Source organism: Heterodontus francisci, chromosome 8, assembly GCF_036365525.1.
Source record: "Heterodontus francisci isolate sHetFra1 chromosome 8, sHetFra1.hap1, whole genome shotgun sequence".
Lineage (NCBI taxonomy): Eukaryota > Metazoa > Chordata > Chondrichthyes > Heterodontiformes > Heterodontidae > Heterodontus > Heterodontus francisci.
In genome coordinates, this window is record NC_090378.1 from 117,726,692 (window position 1) to 117,753,328 (window position 26,637).

General features: G+C 44.8%; 1 protein-coding gene across 2 annotated transcripts in view; it reads left to right on the plus strand.

The window, feature by feature from the left end:
- Positions 1-21,594, plus strand: part of LOC137373097 (ral guanine nucleotide dissociation stimulator-like 1) — an 86,140-nt gene extending 64,546 nt beyond the window's left edge. The window contains exons 1-4 of one of the 2 annotated variants that reach the window (XM_068037971.1): positions 3,638-9,656; positions 11,065-11,388; positions 12,739-12,817; positions 14,226-21,594. In XM_068037971.1, the coding sequence (XP_067894072.1) occupies positions 9,534-9,656; positions 11,065-11,388; positions 12,739-12,817; positions 14,226-14,407 (708 nt within the window). In that variant the 5' untranslated portion in view covers positions 3,638-9,533 and the 3' untranslated portion in view covers positions 14,408-21,594. Of the gene's footprint in view, positions 1-3,637; positions 9,657-11,064; positions 11,389-12,738; positions 12,818-14,225 lie in introns of those variants that run through there. The other variant, XM_068037970.1, reaches the window with a different exon arrangement.
- The last annotated feature ends 5,043 nt before the right edge of the window (positions 21,595-26,637 follow it).

Here is a 26,637-nt window from a genome sequence, read left to right on the forward strand (position 1 = left end):
TCCAGTCTGTGTACTCAGGTACATCACACTTCACAATCCAGTCTGTGTTCTCAGGAACATCACACTTCACAATCCAGTCTGTGTACTCAGGTACATCACACTTCACAGTCCAGTCTGTGTACTCAGGTACATCACACTTCACAGTCCAGTCTGTGTACTCAGGTACATCACACTTCACAATCCAGTCTGTGTACTCAGGTACATCACACTTCACAATCCAGTCTGTGTACTCAGGTACATCACACTTCACAGTCCAGTCTGTGTACTCAGGTACATCACACTTCACAGTCCAGTCTGTGTACTCAGGTACATCACACTTCACAGTCCAGTCTGTGTACTCAGGTACATCACACTTCACAGTTGAGTCTGTGTACTCAGGTACATCACACTTCACAATCCAGTCTGTGTACTCAGGTACATCACACTTCACAGTCCAGTCTGTGTACTCAGGTACATCACACTTCACAATCCAGTCTGTGTACTCAAGTAGATCACACTTCACAATCCAGTCTGTGTACTCAGGTACATCACACTTCACAATCCAGTCTGTGTACTCAGATACATCACACTTCACAATCCAGTCTGTGTACTCAGATACATCACACTTCACAATCCAGTCTGTGTACTCAACTGGATCACACTTCACAATCCAGTCTGTGTACTCAGGTACATCACACTTCACAATCCAGTCTGTGTACTCAGATACATCACACTTCACAATCCAGTCTGTGTACTCAGGAACATCACACTTCACAATCCAATCTGTGTACTCAGGTACATCACACTTCACAATCCAGTCTGTGTACTCAGGTACATCACACGTCACAGTCCAGTCTGTGTTCTCAGGTACATCACACTTCACAATCCAGTCTGTGTACTCAGGTACATCACACTTCACAATCCAGTCTGTGTCCTCAAGTAGATCACACTTCACAATCCAGTCTGTGTACTCAGGTACATCACACGTCACAGTCCAGTCTGTGTTCTCAGGTACATCACACTTCACAATCCAGTCTGTGTACTCAGGAACATCACACTTCACAATCCAGTCTGTGTCCTCAAGTAGATCACACTTCACAATCCAGTCTGTGTACTCAGGTACATCACACTTCACAGTCCAGTCTGTGTACTCAGGTACATCACACTTCACAATCCAGTCTGTGTACTCAGGTACATCACACTTCACAATCCAATCTATGTACTCAGGAACATCACAATTCACAATCCGGTCTGCATACTCAGGTACATCACACTTCACCATCCAGTCTGTGTACTCAGGTACATCACACTTCACAATCCAGTCTGTGTTCTCAGGAACATCACACTTCACAATCCAGTCTGTGTACTCAGGTACATCACACTTCACAGTCCAGTCTGTGTACTCAGGTACATCACACTTCACAGTCCAGTCTGTGTACTCAGGTACATCACACTTCACAATCCAGTCTGTGTACTCAGGTACATCACACTTCACAATCCAGTCTGTGTACTCAGGTACATCACACTTCACAGTCCAGTCTGTGTACTCAGGTACATCACACTTCACAGTCCAGTCTGTGTACTCAGGTACATCACACTTCACAGTCCAGTCTGTGTACTCAGGTACATCACACTTCACAGTTGAGTCTGTGTACTCAGGTACATCACACTTCACAATCCAGTCTGTGTACTCAGGTACATCACACTTCACAGTCCAGTCTGTGTACTCAGGTACATCACACTTCACAATCCAGTCTGTGTACTCAAGTAGATCACACTTCACAATCCAGTCTGTGTACTCAGGTACATCACACTTCACAATCCAGTCTGTGTACTCAGATACATCACACTTCACAATCCAGTCTGTGTACTCAGATACATCACACTTCACAATCCAGTCTGTGTACTCAACTGGATCACACTTCACAATCCAGTCTGTGTACTCAGGTACATCACACTTCACAATCCAGTCTGTGTACTCAGATACATCACACTTCACAATCCAGTCTGTGTACTCAGGAACATCACACTTCACAATCCAATCTGTGTACTCAGGTACATCACACTTCACAATCCAGTCTGTGTACTCAGGTACATCACACGTCACAGTCCAGTCTGTGTTCTCAGGTACATCACACTTCACAATCCAGTCTGTGTCCTCAAGTAGATCACACTTCACAATCCAGTCTGTGTACTCAGGTACATCACACTTCACAGTCCAGTCTGTGTACTCAGGTACATCACACTTCACAATCCAGTCTGTGTACTCAGGTACATCACACTTCACAATCCAATCTATGTACTCAGGAACATCACAATTCACAATCCGGTCTGCATACTCAGGTACATCACACTTCACCATCCAGTCTGTGTACTCAGGTACATCACACTTCACAATCCAGTCTGTGTTCTCAGGAACATCACACTTCACAATCCAGTCTGTGTACTCAGGTACATCACACTTCACAGTCCAGTCTGTGTACTCAGGTACATCACACTTCACAGTCCAGTCTGTGTACTCAGGTACATCACACTTCACAATCCAGTCTGTGTACTCAGGTACATCACACTTCACAATCCAGTCTGTGTACTCAGGTACATCACACTTCACAGTCCAGTCTGTGTACTCAGGTACATCACACTTCACAGTCCAGTCTGTGTACTCAGGTACATCACACTTCACAGTCCAGTCTGTGTACTCAGGTACATCACACTTCACAGTTGAGTCTGTGTACTCAGGTACATCACACTTCACAATCCAGTCTGTGTACTCAGGAACATCACACTTCACAGTCCAGTCTGTGTACTCAGGTACATCACACTTCACAATCCAGTCTGTGTACTCAGGTACTTTTTTTTTTTATTTCCAAAATATACTTTATTCATAAAAATCTGTAAAAATTACATTGCCAAACAGTTTCCAAACTGCACCAAAAAATACAAACATTGCAAGGGAGATCAGTTTCCTTCAATACTGTCATGAGTTTCTTCCCAACCCCTCCGTTTCACAATTGTCATGTCAATTACAGTTTTACATTTACAACAATTCAGAATATTAACGATACAGTTCGAGGGGTTTCCCATGGATCCAGCCCCTCAGTCCAGCTTGGTGGGGGAACCTTACACTGTGGTCTTTCCCCATTGAGCCTTTGCTGCGGCTGCCCCAAGCTTTAGTGCGTCCCTCAGCACGTAGTCCTGGACCTTGGAATGTGCCAGTCTGCAACATTCGGTGGTGGACAACTCTTTGCGCTGGAAGACCAGCAAGTTTCGGGCAGACCAAAGGGCGTCTTTCACCGAATTGATAGTCCTCCAGCAGCAGTTGATGTTTGTCTCGGTGTGCGTCCCTGGGAACAGCCCGTAGAGCACAGACTCCTGTGTTACAGAGCTGCTTGGGATGAACCTTGACAAAAACCACTGCATCTCTTTCCACACCTGCTTTGCAAAGGCACATTCCAGGAGGAGGTGGGCGACCGTCTCTTCCCCACCACAGCCAACGCGGGGGCACTGTGCGGAGGGGGCGAGACTTCGGGTGTGCATGAAGGATCTGACGGGGAGGGCCCTTCTCACCACCAGCCAAGCTACGTCTTGGTGCTTGTTTGAAAGTTCTGGTGATGAGGCATTCCGCCAAATGACTTTGACGGTCTGCTCGGGGAACCATCCGACAGGATCCACCGTTTCCTTTTCCCGTAGGGCCTTGAGGACATTCCGTGCAGACCACTGCCTGATGGACCGGTGGTCAAAGATGTTTTTCCGCAGAAACTGCTCCACGAAGGATAGGTGGTACGGCGCCGCCCAACTGCATGGTGCGTTCCGCGGCAATGTGACCAGGCCCATCCTTCGCAACACCGGGGACAGATAGAACCTCAGCACGTAGTGACACTTGGAGTTTGCGTACTGGGGATCTACACATAGCTTGATGCAGCCGCACACGAAGGTGGTCATCAGGATGAGGGCCACGTTGGGTACATTTTTCCCGCCCATGTCCAGAGATTTGAACATCGTGTCCCTCCGGACCCGGTCCATTTTAGATCCCCAGACGAAGCGGAAAATGGCTCGGGTGACTGCCACGGCGCAGGAGTGGGATATGGGCCAGACCTGCGCCACGTAGAGCAACAACGTGAGCGCCTCGCACCTGATGACCAGGTTCTTACCCACAATGGAGAGAGATCGCTGCCCCCACATGCCCAACTTTTGTCGTACCTTGGCTACTCGCTCCTCCCATGTTTTGGTACTTCACAGTTGAGTCTGTGTACTCAGGTACATCACACTTCACAGTCCAGTCTGTGTACTCAGGTACATCACACTTCACAGTCCAGTCTGTGTACTCAGGTACATCACACTTCACAGTCCAGACTGTGTACTCAGGTACATCACACTTCACAGTCCAGTCTGTGTACTCAGGTACATCACACTTCACAGTCCAGTCTGTGTACTCAGGTACATAACACTTCACAATCCAGTCTGTGTACTCAGATACATCACACTTCACAATCCAGTCTGTGTACTCAGGAACATCACACTTCACAATCCAGTATGAATACAACATGCAGTGTTTCACTCACAAGTCTTATCTTAATTCTACTTTATCTACATCTACATTCCATTCATACTGCCACTGAATCAGAGGACATCAAAGATACATAAAAGTGATATCAGAATAACCACATGGAGCCAGCAAAGGCTCTTTATTCCTCTCTATCCCTTCAAATCATCCTGTTCCAATGGTTACATTGCCCTCTGAAGCTCCATGATTATATTGCTGTTACAAATTCCTCTGATGATTTGAATAATATAAACACAAGTGAGCAGATTAACATTTCCAGAGTATCAGAGACATGGATGAGTGAATTGCAGTACAAGTAGAGGCCACCCCAATGTCTGAGTGCTCCAGTCGAAGCTCAGACTGTGGTATTGTAATCTGAGCTTGCTGCCACACAGGCTCAGACTGCTGCCATCATGGCTGTGGATGCCAGTGCTCAAAGGGGCTTGCAGGCTCACCCAGCAGCCCAGCACCAAGTCCAGCTTGATGGAGTACTGCTTCAAAAGATACCTAACTCGGAGAATTGGGGATTGAGGGAATTCAGTGCAATGACTGAAGAGATTCTATTCTGATCTTTGACAAAACACGGAGCAGTAGAGTGATGGAGCGGGAGACAGCGAGACCTGGTGATCAGCTCTAAGTGTTTCTAGATAATAGTCTAGAAAGTAAAACATGGCAGGGAACCTCAGCCCTGTGGAATACACATCCTGTGTCATGTGGGAAATCCTGGACACTTCTCATGACCTGGATGACCACATGTACAGGAAGTGTCACCGGTTACAGCAGCTCGAGCTCTGGGTTTCGGAGTTTGAGCACTGACTGGAGTCACTATGCAGCATCCACGAGGCTGAGAGCTTTCTGGAGGTGGTCACCCTACAGTTTAAAAATGTGCTGGCAGAGGGGGAATGGGTGAGGGCCAGAAGAACAAGGAGGACCAGGCATGCAGGACAGTGATCCCATGAGTGCATCTCACTCTCCAACTGGTATTCAGTTCTGAATACTGGTCAGAGTGATGGTTCCACTGGGGAGTGCAGGCAGAGCCAAGTCCACAGCACCATGGGTGACTCAGCTGTACAGGGAGGGAGGAAGAAGAGTGGAAGAGCAATAGTGGGAGGGGATTCGATAGTGAGGAGAATAGACAGGCACTTCTGTGACTGCAGAGGTGTCTCCATGATGGTATGTTGCCTCCCTGGTGCCAGGGACAAGGATATCACTGAGCGACTGCAGGACATTCTGACGGGGGAGAGTGAACAGCCAGAGGTCGTGGTCCATATTGGCACCAATGACAGAGGCAGAAGGAGGGATGAGGTTCTGAAGCAGAATTTAGGCAGCTTGGAGGGAGATTGAAAAGCAGAACCTCAAAAGTATTAATCTCCAGATTACTCCCAGTGCCACGTATTAGTGATTACAGAAATAGGAAGATAGAACTGATGAATACATAGAGCTGGAGAGATTATGCAGGAGGGAGGGCTTTAGATTCCTGAGGCTTTGGGACTGCTTCTGGAGGAGGTGGGACCTGTACAAGACGGACTGTTTGCAAATCAACAGGGCCGGGACCAATATCCTCGCAGTGAGTTTTACTCGTGCTGTTGGGGAGAGTTTAAACTAGCTGAGCACAGGGATGGGAACCTGAGAGTAGATTCAGAAGAGAGAGAAGAAAAGTTCGAAATGGAAGGCAGTAAATTAGTCAGCGTCTTTGGAAGGCAGAGAAAACGAAGGTTAGAAAATAAACAAGGGAGTTTGACAGAGCTAAATAATATATCCTTCAATACAAGTTGAGGAAATAAGGCAGATGAGCTGACAGCACAGATTGACACATGGCAGTATGATATTATAGCGATTACTGAGACATGGCTGAAAGAAGGGCAGGAATGGCAGCTCAACATTCCTAGTTACAGGGTTTTCAGACGAGACAGAGATGGGGATATCTCAGGAGGGGGTGAGTTGCAATATTGATTAAAGAAACAATTATAGCTGTGAGGAGAGAAGATATGGTAGAAGGATAAACAAATGTTGCCATATGGGTTGAACTGAAGAACAAAACAGGGGCAATCACACTACTGGGAGTGTGCTATAGACCCTGAAACTGTTAGGAGAGAGAAGAGCAAATATGTGGACAAATTTCAGAACTGCAAAAACAATTAAACAGTGGGGGATTTCAACTGCCCCAATATTAACTGGGGTAGAGTTTATGTGAAAGACTCAGTGGTCACAGAATTCTTCAAATGCATTGAGGAGAACATTGTTATCCAGTATGTATCAAGTCCAAAAAGAGGGATTGTGAGACTGGACAAAATTTTAGGGAATGAAGCTGGGCAGGTGGAAGGGGGATCGGACGGGGCGCACTTTGATGGAAGTGATCATAATTCAGTTTGATTTAGAATAGTTATGGAAAAGGACAAAGACAGACCAGGAATAAAAGTTCTCAACTGGGGAAAGCTAATTTTACTAAGCTGAAATGTGATTTAGCTATATGGGATTGGAAACAGTTACTTGAAAGTAAATCAGTGCTGGATCAGTGGGAGGCATTCAAGGAAGAGATAGTGAGGGTTCAGAGCAAGTTTAGTTTAGAGAGAGATACAGCACTGAAACAGGCCCTTCGGCCCACCAAGTCTGTGCCGACCATCAACCACCCATTTATACTAATCCTACACTAATCCCATATTCCTACCACATCCCCACCTGTCCCTATATATTTCCCTACCACCTACCTATACTAGGGGCAATTTATAATGGCCAATTAACCTATCAACCTGCAAGTCTTTGGCATGTGGGAGGAAACCGGAGCACCCGGAGGAAACCCACGCTGACACAGGGAGAACTTGCAAACTCCGCACAGGCAGTACCCAGAATCGAACCCAGGTCCCTGGAGCTGTGAGGCTGCGGTGCTAACCACTGCGCCACTGTGCCGCCCTTAAAGAAATATGTTCCCTTAAAGAAAAAGGGTGGGACTAACAAATCCAGAGTCTTGTGGATGTCAAGGGGCTGAAAGGAGAGGATAAAGTAAAACAGGAAGATTAATGACAGATACCAAGGCAGAAAATCGAGAGGAGTATAAAAAGTGTAGGGGTGAAATTAAAAAGGAAATTAGGAAAGCAAAGAGAGGGCATGAAAAAAATTGGCAAGTCAAGTAAAATCAAGAAAACTAAAGGTTGTTTTATAAATACAGAAAGGCAGGATTATAATGAAAGAAAGAGTAGAGCCTATTTGGGTCCACCAGGGTAACCTGTGGATGAAGGAGGAGGATTCGCATTTGTTTTCACTAAAGAGAGGGATGATACAGAAATTGCAATCAGGGAGGAGGAGTGTGCAATGTTAGATAAAACTAATATAATGAGATGAGATATTAAGGGATTTAACATGTTTGAAAGTGGTTAAATCACCAAGCCCAGATGAAATGCATCCTAGGCTGTTAAATGAAGCAAGAGAAGAAACAGCAGAGGCTCTGACCATCATTTTCCAATATTCTCTGTCTACAGGTGTGGTGCCAGAGGACTGGAGGACAGTTCACATTGTCCCATTGTTTAAAACGGGAGAAAGGAATAGACCGAGTAATTATAGGCCAGTCAGCCTACCTCCGGTGGTGGGAAAAATATTGGAAAAAGCTCTGAGGGACAGGATAAATCTTCATTTAGTCATACATGGATTAGTCAAAGATATTCAGCATGGATTTGTTAAGGGAAGGTTGTGTCTGACTAACGTGATTGAATTTTTTGAAGAGGAAACAAGGAGGGTCGATGAGGGTAGTGCATTTGATGTAGTCTATATGGATTATACCTAGGTTTATGATAAAGTCCCAGATGACAGACTGGTCATGAAAGAAAAAGCCCAGGGGACCAAGGCAAAGTGACAAGATGGATTCAAAATTGGCTCAGAGGCAGGAAACAAAGGATAATGGTTGATGGGTGTTTTTGTGACTGGAAGACTGTTTCCAAATGGGTTCTGCAGGGTTCAGTACCAGGTCCCTTGCTTTTTGCAGGATATATCAATGATTTGGACTTCAATGTAAAGGCCTGTGACCCGACCGGGACCCGACGACATGTGTTGGGTTCAGGTCGGGTTGGGCCCCTCTTCCAGGTCCGGCTTTCGGGCTCAGGTCGGGCCGGGTTCGGGTCCGGGTCCGGGTCCGGGTCAGGCCGGACACAGATGGTTATTGCTCTGCTGGTCAGTATTAAAATTAAATAAAACGTACCTGAGCTGGGAGTGCGGGACGTCAAGCAGGGAAACTGAGTGTGTGCAGTTAGTGAGTGACGTCTCTATGATGCCATCACACACATGCTGCAGCTTCCTGGACGTTCCGAGTCGGAAGGTAAGTAAAGGGATAGTCGAGTCGGGCTCGGGTCGGGCTTGGGGCAAAATCGGAGGGACTCAGGCCGGGTCGGGCTCGGGTCCACTGTGGTTCGGTCTGGTTTGGGTTGGGTTCTTTTTCCCTAACCTGAGCAGGTCTTTACTTCAATCAGGCACAGAAATCAAATACCTGTACATTGAAACTTTACTGCCTTAATGCAGACAGTTCTATACAAAAGCATTGCCAGATTCCAAAATGCTGTTAACATAAAAATATACCTTATCTTCATGTGACCGGCTGACAAAATTTATGGCCTGACACTCCTGTGATGCATCTTGGACAATTTTATGATGTTGATAAAAGCGAGATAAATAAAGTTATTATTACTGTTACTACCTCTGACAGAACCTTTTTCAAATGTAATTCTTTGTGATCAAAATATAAATGGGATCTAATGAAAGATCACAGACATGAAACACTAACTCAGTTTCTCTCTCCAGAGATGCTGCCAGACTTCCTGAGTATTTTCAGCATTTTCTGTTTTTATTTCAATAAGTTGCATTTCAGGCCCAGGATGGAATCGAGCAGGTGATTCTAATAAATTGCAAAAACTATTCATTATATCGGGCCATTGTTGAGTGACCAACTACCAAGTGCTACCTGAATCAGCAGTAAACTCTTTCTGTACAGCGTAGCAACTTTAGTATTCTTTCAGTGTTTTTGCTGATGAATCCCTTTCCCTCATGTCGGCTATTTCACGGGACAGATGTCACAGACAGCACTCCAAGCAAGAGCAGTGACCAGCCGAAATCCCCTCAGAGCGGGAGCTCGGGGGAGAACATGGACTTGGTCAGTGATTTGATTTATGTGAAATACAAGCTTGGCTTGTTTTGTGTAATATTTTATATCCTTTAAATATGTTCGAAGGAAGCTTTGCGTGTTAAAACATATTGTCACACTAATAACCAAAATCTTTAATTTTAATTCTTTTAAGATCATTAATGACTTCATGGTTGACCATAAAGTTAGCACCTGGGCTGTGACTGTAGCAGCTTAAAGTGCATAGTCCATCAAAAACGGTATTTTGGGATCAAATCTAGTAAACTGCTGCCCAAATCGCAACAACGTAATACACCTCCCTGCATGCACACCAGATTCCCTCTTGAATGCAGGCTTTGTTTTTTCTATAGTTGACCTTTAGTTGCTATTTAGCATCTTCTCTACAGAAGGGTGGTGTTTCCTGGAAGTTTATCAGTAAGCTGGTATCATTGGTTTTAGTAGAAAGTGTCTCTCACCTGTTCCCTGGAAATTTCAGCAATTCAGTCTTTTTGCAGTTCAGTTCACCATTATTATATCTGTTCTGCATCTTTAGGGTCCTATTTCTGCTTTAAAATACCCTCCCTATTTATGGATTCTCCTCTTTTGGTCCTTATACACCCCCTCTTCAGTGCCTTTATTGCTTCTTCATTACCAATATTCTGCACTCACCTGGTAAGAGCTGCATTAGAATGAACTGAGTGATTTGACTCCTAATTTCCTTACTTCTAACTCTCTCTATTTCTAGTTCTTGCTGTCTCTTTCTGTCTCTCGAGCTCTTGCCTGCATGTGCGCTGGCTGGCTTTCTCATTCAGGCAAGCTCACCAATACTTTTTTGCACTCATGCTCTTTCTTGACTTGTTCAAGCCGAGCAGCACCACAGGATATGTTTTAACTTCATCCTATATAGGTGGATGCTGCAAAGTTACAATGAGTAACTGGGTGAGGCAGGCAAGTAAATATCTGCATAGATATAGGAGTGTTCAAATACTGAGTGTTCAACTGAAAAGCAAAGGGATTATTTGATAACTTAGAGTTAAAACACTAGCATAAGTATTCAAATGTAATGGCCGTGATGAATTTGTGCATGCCATGTGCTAACAATCTAACTGGGTAATTTACAAACGTGCTAAATGATGAACTGTCAATGTTGGCTTATCAACCAGTGGATGTGAGATGGCGGCATCATTCTTCGGAGCAGATTTTGGCTGAGCGAGGGAGGAAAACCAATGGAAAGATTTCACAGTTTAACTATCATGGAATCATGCATTACTTCCCCTTCTCAAGACCAAGCTGTTGTATCCACAATGCCTCCATTTTTTTTGCGGGGTGGGGTGTGGTAAGTGCCAGGGAGTTTCATGGCACAATAGATGTAACTGGGAAGAGGGAACTTTCTGAGATATAATCATTGACACACTTTATCAAAAACAAATTTCTGCAGTCATCTGAATTATCGTCTCATTCACCCATTCGCCCTGTGGACACTGTCTCCTCGAGAGTATCATCCTCGCTGAGTAGTGTGTCGTCATCATCATCATCATCGTCCCACACTCCCAAGGTTCCCAGGCGTTCCATCTTCGCAGCCGTCTGCAGTTGGATTCAGAAGTGTTCTGTTAGAACAACTTCCGGCAATTGGGCTCTCAAGTGTTCTGCCTCAGTGACTGCCTGCATTTCAAAAGTGGCATTTCCTGGGTGCAGGCAGAAGAATGGCCACGATAACATCGGAATCAGGCAAGAGGATGACGATCTGCACCAAAGCACTTTGGTAAGTACATGGATTGTTTCTATTAGTCATGTTCATGCTGCTCAATGGCTGTTGCTTCGGTCAATATATTCACAGACATTTAAAAAAAGTTCCTCTTGTATTTAAGAAAAAAATTACCTCAGACCATTTGTTGCCATCTAGTCATATTGAAGATGGCGGTGTGGCTGCTATTAGTGCTAATTCGCAATGTCTAATTTCCACATTGTTGATATCTTTTCTGTCTCTTGAGTATTTTGGCCATCATTTCAACTTTCTTTTGGAATGTTGCAATACTGTTTGAGTTTTGCTGACATTACTCATTAAATGTACAGGCCACACCAAGGTGTGGCACACTCATACCCTTATTCAGGGAATGAGCTGAAATCTATTAATTTCTGATTTCTCCCCATCCTTGTACCTGATTGCAACAATGTCCCAAGCAGGTACAGATTGAACGCTGGGTTCTACAATTAGTGTGTAGCTAACCACAGGCACCTCCTGTTAGTTAATTGAGTAATAATAGCAGAGTCCTTGAACAGTTTTTCTTCCTTGGCCTTGGCTCACGTGAAGTTTCAAAGATGGGAAGAGAGCAAATGAAAAATAGGAGTGGAGAAAGGTACAGTCCAAAATAGAATTGTCACCATGTGACTGATTCAAAAATGACTATTCAAATCTAAACAATATTGGTCACATGGGTAACACGCTGGCCATATAACTTAATGACCCACTCGTATATTTTATGTTGGGAAAAATTATTTCAAGCCTCTTTGATTGAAAACATGGAATCAGTCCATTGCAAGATATGAAATGGGAATTTTTAATACAGCAGAGTGGGTGTATAAAGGCAACGAATGGTCAGAATTTTCATCTTATTACTGATCTAATCAGCCTTTACAGCCTGTATCAAATCTTCACATCACCTTCTCTGCTGAAAGGAGAACAACCACAGCTTTGAGTTAGAATTTCAGGTGAGAAAGGAGGAATGAGAGGAGAGGGAGAGAGAGAGTGCTTTCCAGAGGGAAAAGTTTGAGAAGGAATTACAAGCACAAAAAGACAGTGAAATCAGACAGATAGAATTGGTGAGGGAAAAATTGTCTTTACGTAGTGGAGAAGCCGCTGGTAATTTAAATGATCCTAGTCCAGAGACAAGCTGTGATTTCTTACGCTATTCCTGGTTAGTATCCAAATTTGAAGATGATGATATTGAAGCCTTGTCTCACATACTTTGAGAAGAGGTTGCTGAGACAGAACACTTGCGAACCTTGCCTTTTGGAAAGGTTTTGCACTTTTTATAAAATATATTCATGAAATGTAATTAATTTTCTATTTCTTCATGTTACTGACCAAGATAGGACACCTGTTATTTTGCAGAGAGCCTCATCCAATCAGACCCTGGAAACAGAACCTCCAGAGAATTCTCAGTTCACACAGACCATTTCACAAGATCGAGGTGAGGGGTGAAAATTGTCTCAATTTGATAAATCTATCCCAAAAGATACATAAACCTCTGCCAGCAGATTTATATTTTCTTCTGATTTCACAAAAAGCTGGGAAAATCCAGATTCTTATAATTGAACTAACCCAACTGCACTCAGCAGGATCCAACTTGGAGTCATTTAGCTTCACATTACTCAGTAACAAGCTATTTGTCAGCACCTAATGAAAGCATAAAGCCTCCTCCAGTTTAGTGGCTCATGTCAGCTAATCCCTCGAAAAGCTATATTGTGTCATAGGTAAAAATCTGGAGTTGATTGTGGATTTAACTAAAAATAATTCAGAATTTATCAGCATTATTCTGGTTTCTTCATTGTAATTCAAATTGATTATTCAACAATGCATTAAACATTTTATTTTACTGAAATCAAGAACCATCTTTTTTCAGTTGGCTGCAGAGCACCTTGACGATGAAGCAGGAAGATTCAATGGGGTCCTCAGCACCTAATGTGCTAATCAGTGACACCCTCCCCACCACCTTTTCTGGTGAAAAGTGGAGACCAGAAAAAAGTTGAAGACAGGATCAGCCTTCATGGCTGTGATTCTCTCATGATTAAAAATCCTGTCAACTCCCACTGTCCAGATTCCACCAAGCAGAAGGCCTCATTAGGTGAGGATTCCCAGTGCCTGTGGAATGATATTCCAGTCAGAGTTTTAAAAAATTCTCTGGATACAAGCATCACTGGTAAAGCTGTCATTTATTGTTCATCCCTCATTGCCCTGAGAAGGTGGTGGGACAGGCCCTATCATTGAGCCGCTGCTGTTTTTTTGATGATGGTGTTTCCCCATTTGTATTAGGTAGGGAATTCCAAGATTCAGACCCAACAATGAAGGAAGAATGACGTTTGTCAATGTTTTGCAGTGGTAACTCAATAGCTGTTTAACTGTTGGACCAGAGTAAAAACCCAATTGTTCATTCATGTTCTTTAAGAAAGGAAACCTGATATCCTTACCTGGCCTGGCCCATGCATGGTTGACCCTTAACTGCCCTCTGAAGAGGCTTAGCAAGCCACCTAATTCTATCAAACTGTGACGAAAAAGGCAGCCAGTACTGATCTTCTCGGGGGGGGGGGGGTAACTAAGGACAGGGAATAAATTCTGGTTGTGCCAGCAATACTCATATCCTGAGAATGGATTTTAAAATGTTTTTCTTTTCAGTTATTGGGCCTATGCAATAATGGTGTAAACCTTCAAACTTTTCACTTGTGGGTTTGTGATACATTCTGAATCCTTGCAACAAATTCTAATCCTATTACTCTCAGCCATTCATAATTCTACATCTAGATTATAGTTGGATGCTTTATCCAATCAACACGATAAAAATGTATGTGTAAATACCAATGTACATTTCTCCTGCTTTTCAGAGTTGGTGATATCAGAGAAGGCCAATGTGTTCCGTGCTTGGTACCCTGCGAACCTTGACCTTCTCCTGAGAATTCCAAACACAGACGAACTGGCTTGGCTGCAAACGCAATCGTGCTCGACACTACCCAGAGCACCCAAAGAGGGAACCTTGATGCATACACTAAGCAGGATTACACTGTGAGGAGACAAACGTTTTATGCAGGTGTGATCTACCACTCAGTAGTGGGATAGCCCTTGAGATCTTTAGCAGACCTTTCCTGCCTTCTCTTATTTTTCCAGTTCTTCAATCTCTTCTGCAGGCACAGAATCAAACTTATCTTCAACAAAGGACAACTGCAAGAAATTAGAAAAAAGTTTATGATTGCCATTATGTTCCAATTGTTTTGAATTCATGTTCAGCTTTATATTTTACTGTTATTTTGTATACATTGTTATGACTAAGTGAGAAAGGTGTCGAGGGCTCCTTTTCAACCTTCACCTGGACTACTGCAGCAGGATTTAATTTGAAACACACTGTGTTTTGAGCTCCCTCTTGGTGAATCCTTGTTCACCGCTTTCCAATTATAAGACAAAGAAATGAGCACAAACAGGCATTCTTAGGTTTAAAGAGAAGTGAAATTTATTAAAACTTAAATTTGAACTCTAATCCGGTTAACGCCTACGGATACACGCCGCGCCCCTCGCTAGCATGCATACGCGATATGCACATGCAAATAGAGACAGAAAAGAGCAGAAGAAAGATAAAGTGAAGAGGTCTGAGGCAATCTCTGAACAGTTTCTTGTTACTGTGCTTCGAACTCACTGTAGAGTCCTTTTGTAGGCAGTTCTTGCTGGAGGTAATTCTTGCTTTTCGTTGGGGCCCAGTATTCTTCTTAAACCTTGTTCCCTGTAGGAGACATTTCTCTCTTTTAGGGTTCCATTGTCTACAATGGATTCCAAAGCTGGGGAGAATGAGATGAGAGGAGACAAGATAGAGATGTTCCCAATCCAGGAGCCAGCAGCTTTCTGTCTTCAGATTCTCTGTGGCGAGTTCAAAACCTGCAACAGCCAGTTCGTCATATGACTAAACTGGTCTGATCATGTCTTCTGTGTACTGGGAGGAGGGACAGGTTCCTTTATTCCAACATTGTCTGCTAGTGTGCAAAAATGTCTTTCCGGCTAGGGGCCTGGCAATTCCTTGTAATAGACCCTCTTTTCTTCCCAGCAACAATTTGAAGTTTAATGTCCATGTGGCAAAATTTATGTGCCTCATTCTTGGCTGGTGGGGGCCTGCACAACACCTTCAGACCCTGGGGAATGAAATGCGATTTGAAAAAAAGATATTTCATTAAAAGGTGCGAGAGAAAGAAAACCATGTATTTCGCTCATTCATTTCCATGCATTCATAAATCTTAAAGCTTAATAAAATTGTCTTTTCTGGGTGCTGCTTTAATTTCCCCTTTTTGGCATCCCAGCAACCAGGTGGTTCTTTGGGGAAGCTTTTCTTCAGTTTGCCCAATGCCCAATTACTTCAGGGGATGTTTGGTTCCCTTTTTCTCTGACTGTAAGGGAAAATTCTTTGTTAATCTGCCCTTTGTTCTCTGAGACACTCATACCTGTAGGTAGTTGTGCAGACTTGACCGTATTCTCCTGTGGCACTTTGGCTAGGTGAGGCATCACCCTCATGGTTTCTGTGCCTCCCCTAGAGGTCTCTCTTTATCGCTGCAGGTTCCTGTAAATGATGTTAGCAATTCTGGTGGGGTGCTTCTAGAGTCTGCATTTACGTAGGAGGATGTGGGGTCCAACTTTTCACACTTTTCGGGGTTGGCTGACCAGACAGTAGGGATTTTCTTCAGGACTTTCTCTCGGGCTTCCTTTAACCTGCCCTCTTGGTCACTTTTTCCCCTACTTTTTCTGAACTTTTGCCAGCCTTGCACCTGCCTGTCCCTTTTTGTTCTTGGTCGAGGTCCCTTACAGTGCACCAGCCTTCAGATGGAGGGTCTGCCTAACACCAGTACAGGACATAGGGATGCATGTTTCATCGTAGGTCGGGGTTTCCCCTCAATCTGCCATATGTAGCAACTCCTCCAGTACTCCGCCATATCTTTGTGCAGTTTTGGCCAGTCAAACTGCTGTCTTATGCGGGCTTTGGTCTTTCGTATACTGACATGTACAGCCACTGTGGTCTCGTAGGCCCTTCTTAATATTTCCAACCGGTACCTCTGCGGAACCACTAATTGGTGAACTAATGCCCTCTCCTTGCTCTCAGGTCTGTGAGGAGAACTCCATTTCCTCATCAGTACCTCATTCTTTAAATAGTAGCAATTAGGGACTCCCTCTGCTTCTCTTTCAGACCAGACAACCCATGCTAACTCTCGCAATACTGGGTCAGCTTGCTGAGCCACAGCTAGGGATAATCCATTTAATTCATTCCCTGGGTCTTCTAACTTTCCAAAGAATGTCTCGGACAGGCAGACCTCATGGTCATCTGCCTGCAGTGCAAATGCAGTAATTTCTGGGGGAGCTGGTTTGATCATGGCCCGATCCACTACACATTCAGGGAAACTGCAGGAGACCATCTCCTGCCACTGCCCTGTCTTTCTGACCTCCTGTGGTCTTTCTTTCACTACTTGGTGGGGGGGTTGGGGCTACCACCTTCACCCTCGCCAGATCATTACCACGGAACAGGTCAATCTTGTCCACAGACAAACTAGGGACAATCCCTACGGTCACTGATCTCGAAACAACGTTGCACTCCAGGTGCACCCGGTAATCAGGTACAGTTATACACTGCCCTCCAACACCATTCACAACCATTTTGGTATTCACTGCACTCCCTGGGGGAAAGGTCAGGCCTTTTCCCAGTAAAAGGGATCTAGTGGGTCCTGTGTCCCTGAGAATTACTCTGGGCTTGCTGGCCTCACTCGAGGGGTATGGGGTTAATTTCCCTTCAAACACAAAACCCTGATAGCCTTCAGGAATCCTATCAGCTTTTCCAGCACTGGCTGTAGTAAGCTTCCTGGGTTGCATTCTTGCTGCAGTTAAAGCCACAGCTTGTTCTGTGTTTTGCACCAGGTCCCCGTCTTCACTGAGCAGGTGTGCCCTGATTAATCCTATCGATTTTCCCTTTAGTTTCCAGCAGTCAGCTTTTAAATACCCTGCTTTATTACAATGGAAGCACACAGGTCTCCGAGTCTCACTCTTGCTCACTGCACCTTCCTTTTTGTCTGGAGGAGGGCCCCCTGTGTCTCCTGCTTTCCTTTCTCTCCCAGGATTGCCTGGGTGGAGATCACCTTCCCACCCTTTGTCCTTTTCGGATTTGTGGGAGTGATTAGGAAAGGTTTTCCCCTGGGAAACCGACCGATAAATTAAAGCAAACACATCAGCCAGAATGGCCTCTTGCCAGCCTCTCTGGACGCACTGCTCCACTATATGGGTCTTTATTGAGAGTGGGAGAGAGATTTTTAATTCCTCCAACAGAACTACTTCCCTGAGATTCACATAGCTTTGCGGTATTTTAAGAGCCCTCAGCCACTGGTCAAAAGCCAGCTGCTTACTTCTTTTAAACTCCAGGTAGGTTTGATTAGCTTGCTTCCTGAGGGTTCATATGCCCCAAGGATAGCCTTTTTGGTCAGTGCATAATTTGCTGAACTCTTATCTAGCAACAAGGAATGAACCTCATGGGCTTTTCCAGTTTGCTTGCTTTGAAGTAAAAGAGACCAGGTCTCAGCTGGCCATTTCAGCTGCCTTGCCAGTTTCTCAAAAGACACAAAAAAGGCCTCCACATCTTCATCATTGAATTTTGGCATTAGTTATGTAAGTTTTAGCAATTTTTTGCCCAGCCTGAATTATGCTCCTCCATATTGGCCATGCTTGCACTGAGGTTACTCTGTCACCCCTGAGTTAACTCAAGCCGCTTCAGCTCTCTTTCTTCGGATTCTTTCTGGAATATTCTTTCTCTCTCTCGCTCCTCTCTCTCTTGTTCCTTCTCCTGTCTTTCTCTCTCTTTTGCCTTTCATTCTCTTCTCATTCCTTTCTGGAAGGCTCTCTCTTTCTTTTCCCATTCTTTTTTGGAAGGCTCTCTCTTTCTCTTCACATTCCTTTGGAAGGTTCTCTCTTTCTCCCACTCTCTTTCCTCAAAGCCAAGTTTCCGCTGTTCCAATTGTACCTTTGCGAACAATACCCTGTCGAATTCTGCTTCTGACCCTGTTTCTGCTTCTTCAGATTCAAGGAGACAATAGTTGGCCACTAGCCTTCGGAGTTCAGACTTCCTAGTACTGTGATCCCACACTGCTCAGCCGTGTTCCTCAACACCTCCATAGACAGTGCTTTTAAGTTATCCCAAGTTACTTCACCCTGGCTTGGAGAGCTGCTAGCTTCAGTTGCAGACATGTTAGTATTCAATCACACACGACCAGGAGAAAACCTGTATTGAAAACTTGCTCTTTTTGATTGTGAACAATTAGGTTTCCCATTTCCAATTTCTCTTGTTTGTCTATGGGTAAAGTTACGGACACAGGCACCCAAATTTCTATTATGACCAGGTGAGAAAGGTGTCTGGGGATCCGCTTCAGCCTTCACCTGGTCTTCCTGTAACAGGCTTTACTTTTAAACATGCCGTGTTTTGAGCTCCCCCTTTGGTGAATCCTTGTTCACCACTTTCCAAATATAAGGCAAAGAAATGAGCACAAACAGGCTTTTTTAGGTTTAAAGAAGAAAAGTCAAATTTATTAAAATTTAAATGGTAATTCGGTTAACGCCTACGGATACACATCATGCCCCACGCTCTGCAGAGTGTTTCCGATTGTGTGAGGTTCATTTAGCCTTGCTGGTCACAACCGAACCCACTTATTTACGGTCGAAGGTCTGGGCTTACCTTCATGAATCACACTGAAGGATGATGAATAATGCAATCGATGCAGGTTTCAGATTTCGAATAATGAAAGTATGTTCAATATGTACTGCGGATCTCAGTGTGGCAAAACCCATGCTAATGTTCCTATATGACTAACAACAAATCGATTACTTCCCCTTGGACTTCTTAAACTAAGCCCCTCTGTGTTCCCTAACTCACAGTCGGTTAATTCCCAACACTACACTAACCCCCTTTTCTAAAGTTTGGTCGGGACATGCAGAGGTAACTCTCCACATGACTGTGAGTTGAGTATTCTGCAGGCTGCTCACCCTGCTGACTTTGAATGCCGGGTCGTGTCTTCTACGATCAAAGTCCTTGGGGCTGTAACCATTCCTTAGGGCATGCAACTTCCTTTGGTCCTGGTTGTAGAGGGAGCAGCGTGCTCTGATCTTCTGTCCTGTAGAGCTGTGTGGCTGCTGTCCATTTGACATCAACTGTTCAATCCTCTCCTTCCTCAGGCTGCTTCACTTCTACTGTTTCAGCGGTCTTGCTTTTTCCACCAAAATCGGAATGTTCCCTTTTTTCTGACTGATCTTGTCATGTCCCTGGTGAGAAAGCTTTGTTTGAATCTGTGGTATTTTCATCTGGCTGGTTTCGGTGGGGGAGTGGGGAGGACGGACAATGGGAACTGTTGGTCTTGCATCATCTAGTTGAGTACTATACGAAGTGTGAACTGCTTCCGATGGGTTCTGTTGTCCGATTGACTTGATTATATATAAAACCAGTGGATTTCATTGTCTCCTTAGGCACCTTGGAGCCAGTGATGATGTGGGTGGCTGGTTGAGAGCAGAAGGCAATGTCTCTGTTGGGTGGAGTGGGTTTTGGTTTAGCATTTGAAAAGCTTGTCCTTTCTGATGTGAGACCAACAGCCTGTCCTCTGGTAATTGTGTTTTAAACACTGTTCTTTTCACAGCCATTTCCCCCCAACTGGGGTTTTAATCGTGGCAAATAAAGTCTTGGATTAAAAACGATAATCCTTTAGCTCGCATGCATACGCGATGGGCACATGCAAATAGAGACAGAAAGAGCAGAAGAAAAATCAAGTGGAGAACTTTGAGGCAATCTCTGAACAGTTTCTTGTTACTGTGCTTCGAGCTCACTATAGAGTCCTTTTGTAGGTAGTTCTTTCTTGTAGGTAATTCTTGCTTTTCATTGGGGCCCAGTATTCTTCTTAAACTTTGCTCACTGTTGGAGACATTTCTCTCTCTTGGGGTTCTTGTGTCTTCAATGGATTCCAAAGCTGGGAAGAATGAAATGAGAGCAGACAGGAGAGAGATGTTCTCAATCCAGGAGCCAGTAGCTTTCTGTCTTCAAATTCACTGTGGCGAGTTCAAAACCTGCAACAGCCAGTTAGTCAGGTGACTAAAATAAAAGCACAATACTGCAGATGCTATATTATAATTATTTATGTGACTAAAGTAGTCTGACCATGTCTTCTGTGTGTCGGGAGCAGGGACTGGTTCCTTTGTGCCAACACTGTCTGCTAGTTCGCAAAAATGTATTTTCCAGGCTAGGGGCCTGGAATTTCTTGTAATAGGCCCTCTTTTCCCAGCAACAATTTGAAGTTTAACGTGCATGTGGTGAAATTAATGTGCCTCATTCTTGGCTGGTGGGGGCCTGCATGACAATGTATATATATATTTGTAAATGTTAGCCTTGTTTGGGAAAGAAATCTTCAAAGGATGCAGAGGGGGGACCAGATCCCTGAGATATGAATACTTTTACACTTATTTTTGTCCCCCATTTATCCTTATTTGTGTTCAATTACTTGAAACTGCCATTATCTAGTGTGGGCTAGCCTACAGTGATCTGTTAAAAGAATAAGCAATACCCTTTGTGAGTGAAAGTGCAGGGGCCTTGATGTTCAAGATCCGAATAAGACACTAATTCCTTGACCTCTTCATTTTCGTGCAATCACTTCACAGGTGTAGGACAGCATTGATTCTGTATGTTCACTCAATAGATTTATCCAAAACAAAATCCCTTCAAAGTAGCAAAAATTCCAAGAATGTCTTAACAGTATATGAGACCCTATCAAATTCAGTTTTGCACTATGTGTAAATTAACCAGCAGAGAAAGCAAGTGTTGAAGCACTTTAACATTTCTAGTGTCTTCCACACACACTGTTCCAGTGTCCTTTCCCAATCTGAATCTATGTGCTGTGATGAGGAGGGTCTTTATGGAGCTCATTACCCTGGTTTCGGGAGGCCAATGTATTTTCTTTCCTCCTCCTATCCATCACTTGGTGCCCTGTAAAGGATTTACTAATCAGACACAATTACAGAAAGCCACTCACTATAAAAAGGTTCAGAATCTGGGCTTTGCCAACAACAGTCGACACAGATATTAAAGGAAATCATCTGAGTTATTTGTGAAATTTTCTAAGTGTACATTTTTGTAAATATTTTCCATATTCCTTTTATATTATGTAATTTGTTTTAAAAAGTTACTAAAATAAATTTCAGTGCATAAATGCTCCGTGATTTTATTTTGAAATGGAAGCAAAGTTCTGGTATGATGTGAGTACTTCATATATAAATAATGTTACTTCACTGCCCATAATTACTGCCATCTGCATGTTTCGTGCATTGAGAGCTCACCTACTTGAATGAGACCATCTGACCTTTATTGATAGCCGTATCCTCGAAACCAAGGCCAGTGACTGGGTAACAGCAGTGTTACCATGTTTTTACAACAGCTGATCAAAACAGAGTAACAAAACCACATACACTTCAATAGTCTAGTCGCTGGTTTGCATTCCTCATATGCAAGGTCTTTGTTTTTCCTCCTGATTTGTCCCAGTTTTCCCCAGTACGAATTTTTTTATTATTTTATTATTGATCATCAGCTGTAAAATGACACTGGGCATACCCACAGACTATTTGGTCTGGTCAGTATGACTTCCAACATCAGCCCACACCTCCAACCCCCCACCGCCCTCCCCGCCCCCACCATCCTCCATTTCAGTGTAAGAGGCAAAAAGATATTCACCTAAGTGGTGGTCTGAACAATTTGATTTACAACTTCTTGTGTGGCCACTTCCACATTCCCTATTTTATATTGTCTGCCCCCATCCCATGCTGAAATGTCTGGATTTTTTTGCTGTTGCCTATGGTATTTCCTCAGTTTTCCTTGTATCCCAGTCTTCTCTCCTTCCCAAATTCTATGTGTAATAAAAACAAGAAATGCTGGAACCACTCAGCAGGTCTGGCAGCATCTGTGGAAAGAGGAGAGTTAACGTTTCGGGTCAGTGACCCTTCTATGTGTATCTATTTATCTCTATCACCACTAGCTTGATCAGTTTCAAAGTTGGTGTTCCGAGGTTGCTATGAGTTGAATGATTTGAATAAGCTTGAACCAAACTGGAGAGTGTTATAAACATGTGCTACGCCGAATGATTTTTTTAATCCATTGGTTGGAAACCTGAATTAAACTTGAAAAAGAAAGCAGCTAAAATGGCCACCACAATTTGCATTGAAATATCTCACATACCAGTGTATCAAGGCAGAGACGAATATCTGATTAATTTCCCACCAGAACAATGGCTTGCGAATTTTGAATGAGCTCTGCCTTACCTCCATTAACAAGACATTCAAAGCCATCTTGGAACATTAACACTGTTGGAGACTAACTTCAAAGGGTAAACACTGAAACAGTGGGGCCTTGAGAGATTGGAATCCAGACATGATCTAACTAAATTACAAAAGAGAGAAAACATTGGACAGCCATGACATGACAGTCTTTCCATCTGTGTGAAAATTGGCAGTTTCTTTTCACTACGGGAGACAAGCACCTGCTTTTGACCAGTGCAGATGCAAGTAGTGGGTCTGTCTGTCTCTCTCTCTCCAGGCAGCGCTGTAAATTCAAACCCTGCCTGGGGCTGCAAAACACCCAAGTTTATCATTGCTGCAGACAGAGACTTTGAACTCTGCGGGGTGCCCGCATTCAGCTGCGACTGCCAAAGCCCCGTGATATTTCGCACAGGGGCTCATTAGCATCACTGCGATTAGCCGTCCCCTGCCCCCCATATTACGTGGGGAGAGACGGGAATCTGGCAAAGTGAGGAACCTGTTGATAGCTGTGCAGCAGGTGCTGGGGCCCTATTTAAAGCGCCCCTGCACCTGCTTCCTGACAGTTGTCCAACAAATACTTAGCTCTCTGTTGAAGACTGGGGCTGCTGTCAATCTGGCAGCAAAGCAGAAAGTGCTGGAGAAACCCAGCACGTCAGGCAGCATCTGTGGAGAGAGAAGCAGAGTTAACGTTTCAGGTCAGTGACCCTTCTTCAGAACTGGCAAATATTAGAAATGTGAAAGGTTATAAGCAAGTAAAGCAGGGGTGGGGCAAGAGATAACAAAGGAGAAGGTGTAGATAGGACAATGTCACAGAATAGCTGACCAGAAGGTCGTGGAGCAAAGGCAAACTATATGTTAATGGTGTGTTGAAAGACAAAGCATTGGTACAGATAGGATGTTAACGGACTGAAAATTGAACAGCCACAGGTACCAACAAGAAAAAAAACGGTGGGTAAGCAAACTGAACTGAGATGAAATAAAACAAAATGAACACAAAAAAAAATTTAAAAAAGAAAAAGAAAAAATAACTAAAAATAAAAGTAAAATGGGGGGCCTGTCACGCACCGAAATTATTGAACTCAATTTTCAGGCCGGCATGCTGTTGTGTGCCTAATCATTAAATGAGATGCTGTTCCTCGAGCTTGCGTTGATGTTCACTGGAACACTGCAGCATCCCAGGACAGAGATGTGAGCATGAGAGCAGGGGGGAGTGTTGAAATGGCAAGCAACAAGAAGCTCGGGGTCCTGCTTGCGGACGGAGCGGAGGTGTTCCGCAAAACGGTCACCCAGTCTGCTTTCGGTCTCTCTGATGTGGAGAAGACCACACTGTGAGCAGCGAATACTACATTGAAAGAAGTACAAGTAAATCGCTGCTTCACGTGAAAGGAGGGTTTGGGGCCTTGGATAGTGAGGAGAGAGGAGATGGGCAGGTATTGCACCTCCTGCGATTGCAGGGGAGGTGCCGTGGGAAGGGGATGAGGTGGTGGGGGTAATGGAGGAGTGGACCAGGGTGTCACGGAGGAAACAATACCTTTGGAATGCTGACAGGGGAAGATGCCTTTGGTAGTGGCATCATGCTGGAGGTGGCAGAAATGGCAGAGGATGATCCTTCGGATATGGAGGGTGATGGGGTGGAAAGTGAGAACAAGGGGAACCCTGTCGCGGTTCTGGGAGGGAGGGGAAGGTGTGAGGGTAGAGGTGCGGGAAATGGGGCGGACACGGTTGAGGGCCCTGTCAACCGCAGTGGGGGGGGAATCCTCGGTTGAAGAAAAAGGAAGACATATCAGAAGCGCTGTCATGGAAGGCAGCATCATCAGAGCATATGCGTCGGAGACAGAGAAACTGGGAGAATGGAATGGAGTCCTGACAGGAGGCGGGGAGTGAAGAAGTGTAGTCAAGGTAGCTGTGGATATTAGTGAACAGCCTATCCCCAGAAATAGAGATAGAGAAGTCAAGGAAGGGAAGGGAAGCGTCGGAGATGGACCATGTAAAGGTGAGAGAAGGGTGGAAATTAGAAGCAAAGTTGATAAAGTTTTCCAGTTTGGGGCGGGGGCAGGAAACAGCACCGATACAGTCATCAATATACCGGAAAAAGAGGTGGGGGAGGGGACCTGAGTAGGACTGGAACAAGGAATGTTCGACATATCCCACAAAAAGACAGGCATAACTAGGACCCATGCGGTACCCATAGCAACACCTTTTATTTGAAGGAAGTGAGTGGAGTTGAAGGAGAAGTTGTTCAATGTGAGAACAAGTTCAGCCAGGCGGAGGAGGATGGGGACTGGTTGGGCCTGTGTTCAGGAAGAAGCGGAGACCCCTCAAACCGTCCTGGTGGGGGATGGAGGTGTAGAGAGATTGGACGTCCATAGTGAAGAGGAGCCGGTTGGGGCCAGGAAACTGGAAATTGTCAAAATGAGGTGGGGCATCAGAAGAGTCACGGATGTAGGTGGGAAGAGACTGGACCAGCGGAGAAAAGATAGTCAAGATAGGAAGAAATAAGTTCAGTGGGGCAGGAGCAGGCTGACACAATGGGTCTGCCGGTACAGTCCTGTTTGTGGATTTTGGGAAGGAGGTAGAAGCAGCCTGTCCGGGGTTGTGGTGCTTTGAGGTTGGATGCTGTAGAGGGAAGATCTCCAGAGGAGATGAGGTCAGTGACAGTCCTGTGGACAGTAGCTTGATGTTCGGTGGTGGGGTCATGGTCCAGAGGGAGGTATAAAGAAGTGTCTGAGAGTTGGCGCTGAGCCTCTGCAAGGCAGAGGTCGGTATGCCACACAACAGCAGCACCACCCTTGTCTGCATGTTTGATGACCATGTCAGGGTTAGACCTGAGAGAACGGAGTGCCTCAGGTTCAGAGGGGGACAGGTTAGAGTGAGTGAGAGGGGCAGAGAAATTGAGGTGACCAATGTCTCACCGACAGTTTTCAAAGAAAAGATCAAGAGCGGGTAAGAGGCCGCGGAGGGGTCCCAGTAGAGGGAGAATGCTGGAGGCAGATGAATGGGTCTACTGATCGGGGTAAGGATTCCTGGTCAAAGAAGTGAGCCCGGAGGCAGAGGCGACAGAAGACGAGCGCAATGTCATGCCCAGTGCGAATGTCATTGAAGTGGGGGCGTAAGGGGATAAAACTGAGTCCTTGCTGAGTACAGAATGTTCAGCATCAGAGAAAGGGAGGTCAGAGAGTATAGTGATTGCACGGCAAGGGGTCAGATCAGAAGGGGTGGGGTCAGAGGGAAGTGAAGAAGGATCTGGAGGGGCATTAGGCCCCATAGTACATAGTTTTAAGATGTTCTTTACACTTTTTAATTTACACTAGGGGTAGGTTGAGGTTTTTAGTCAACATTCTCACTTATTAATGATGTTGTCGGTCCTCAGTGTCCTCATAGTCCAAGGAGGAATGCTGTTGATGTCTCTCCTCATCATGCCAGACCTGGCCCCTATTGGGTGCGTAGTTGTGCAGGGCATCTCCCTATCCGTACAGGCATTGGAAAAGCTCTTTCAGCATGTCAATCTCCTGCTCAATGGCAGCTCTTTTAGCTCAGTGACTGGCATTGTATCTCTCCTCTGCAGCAGTTTTGGGGTCTCTCACTGGTGTCAGGAGCCATGTCTACAAGGGATAGCCCTTATCTCCAAGAAGCCACCCCTCCATTTGAGCCAGTTCAGTGAACAGAGGCGGCAGCTGGGAATGGCACAGGTCTCAGGCGTCATGGCAGCTGTCTGTGAAGCAGGCACAGGTTTTCATGAAGCATCTCCGGTGATCACTTACCAGCTTCACCCAGATTGAGACGATTCCTTTAATGATGACATCTGCAGGTGGTAGCCTGGCAGGAGGCCTGATGGCCACATGGGTGCAATCTCTAAACCCTAAAACCTTTGGTTATCTGGCAATGGTGGCGAAACCGGTGACCCTCTGGGCCTAGCTGTGAGAGTCTGTCCTGAAGTGGACATAC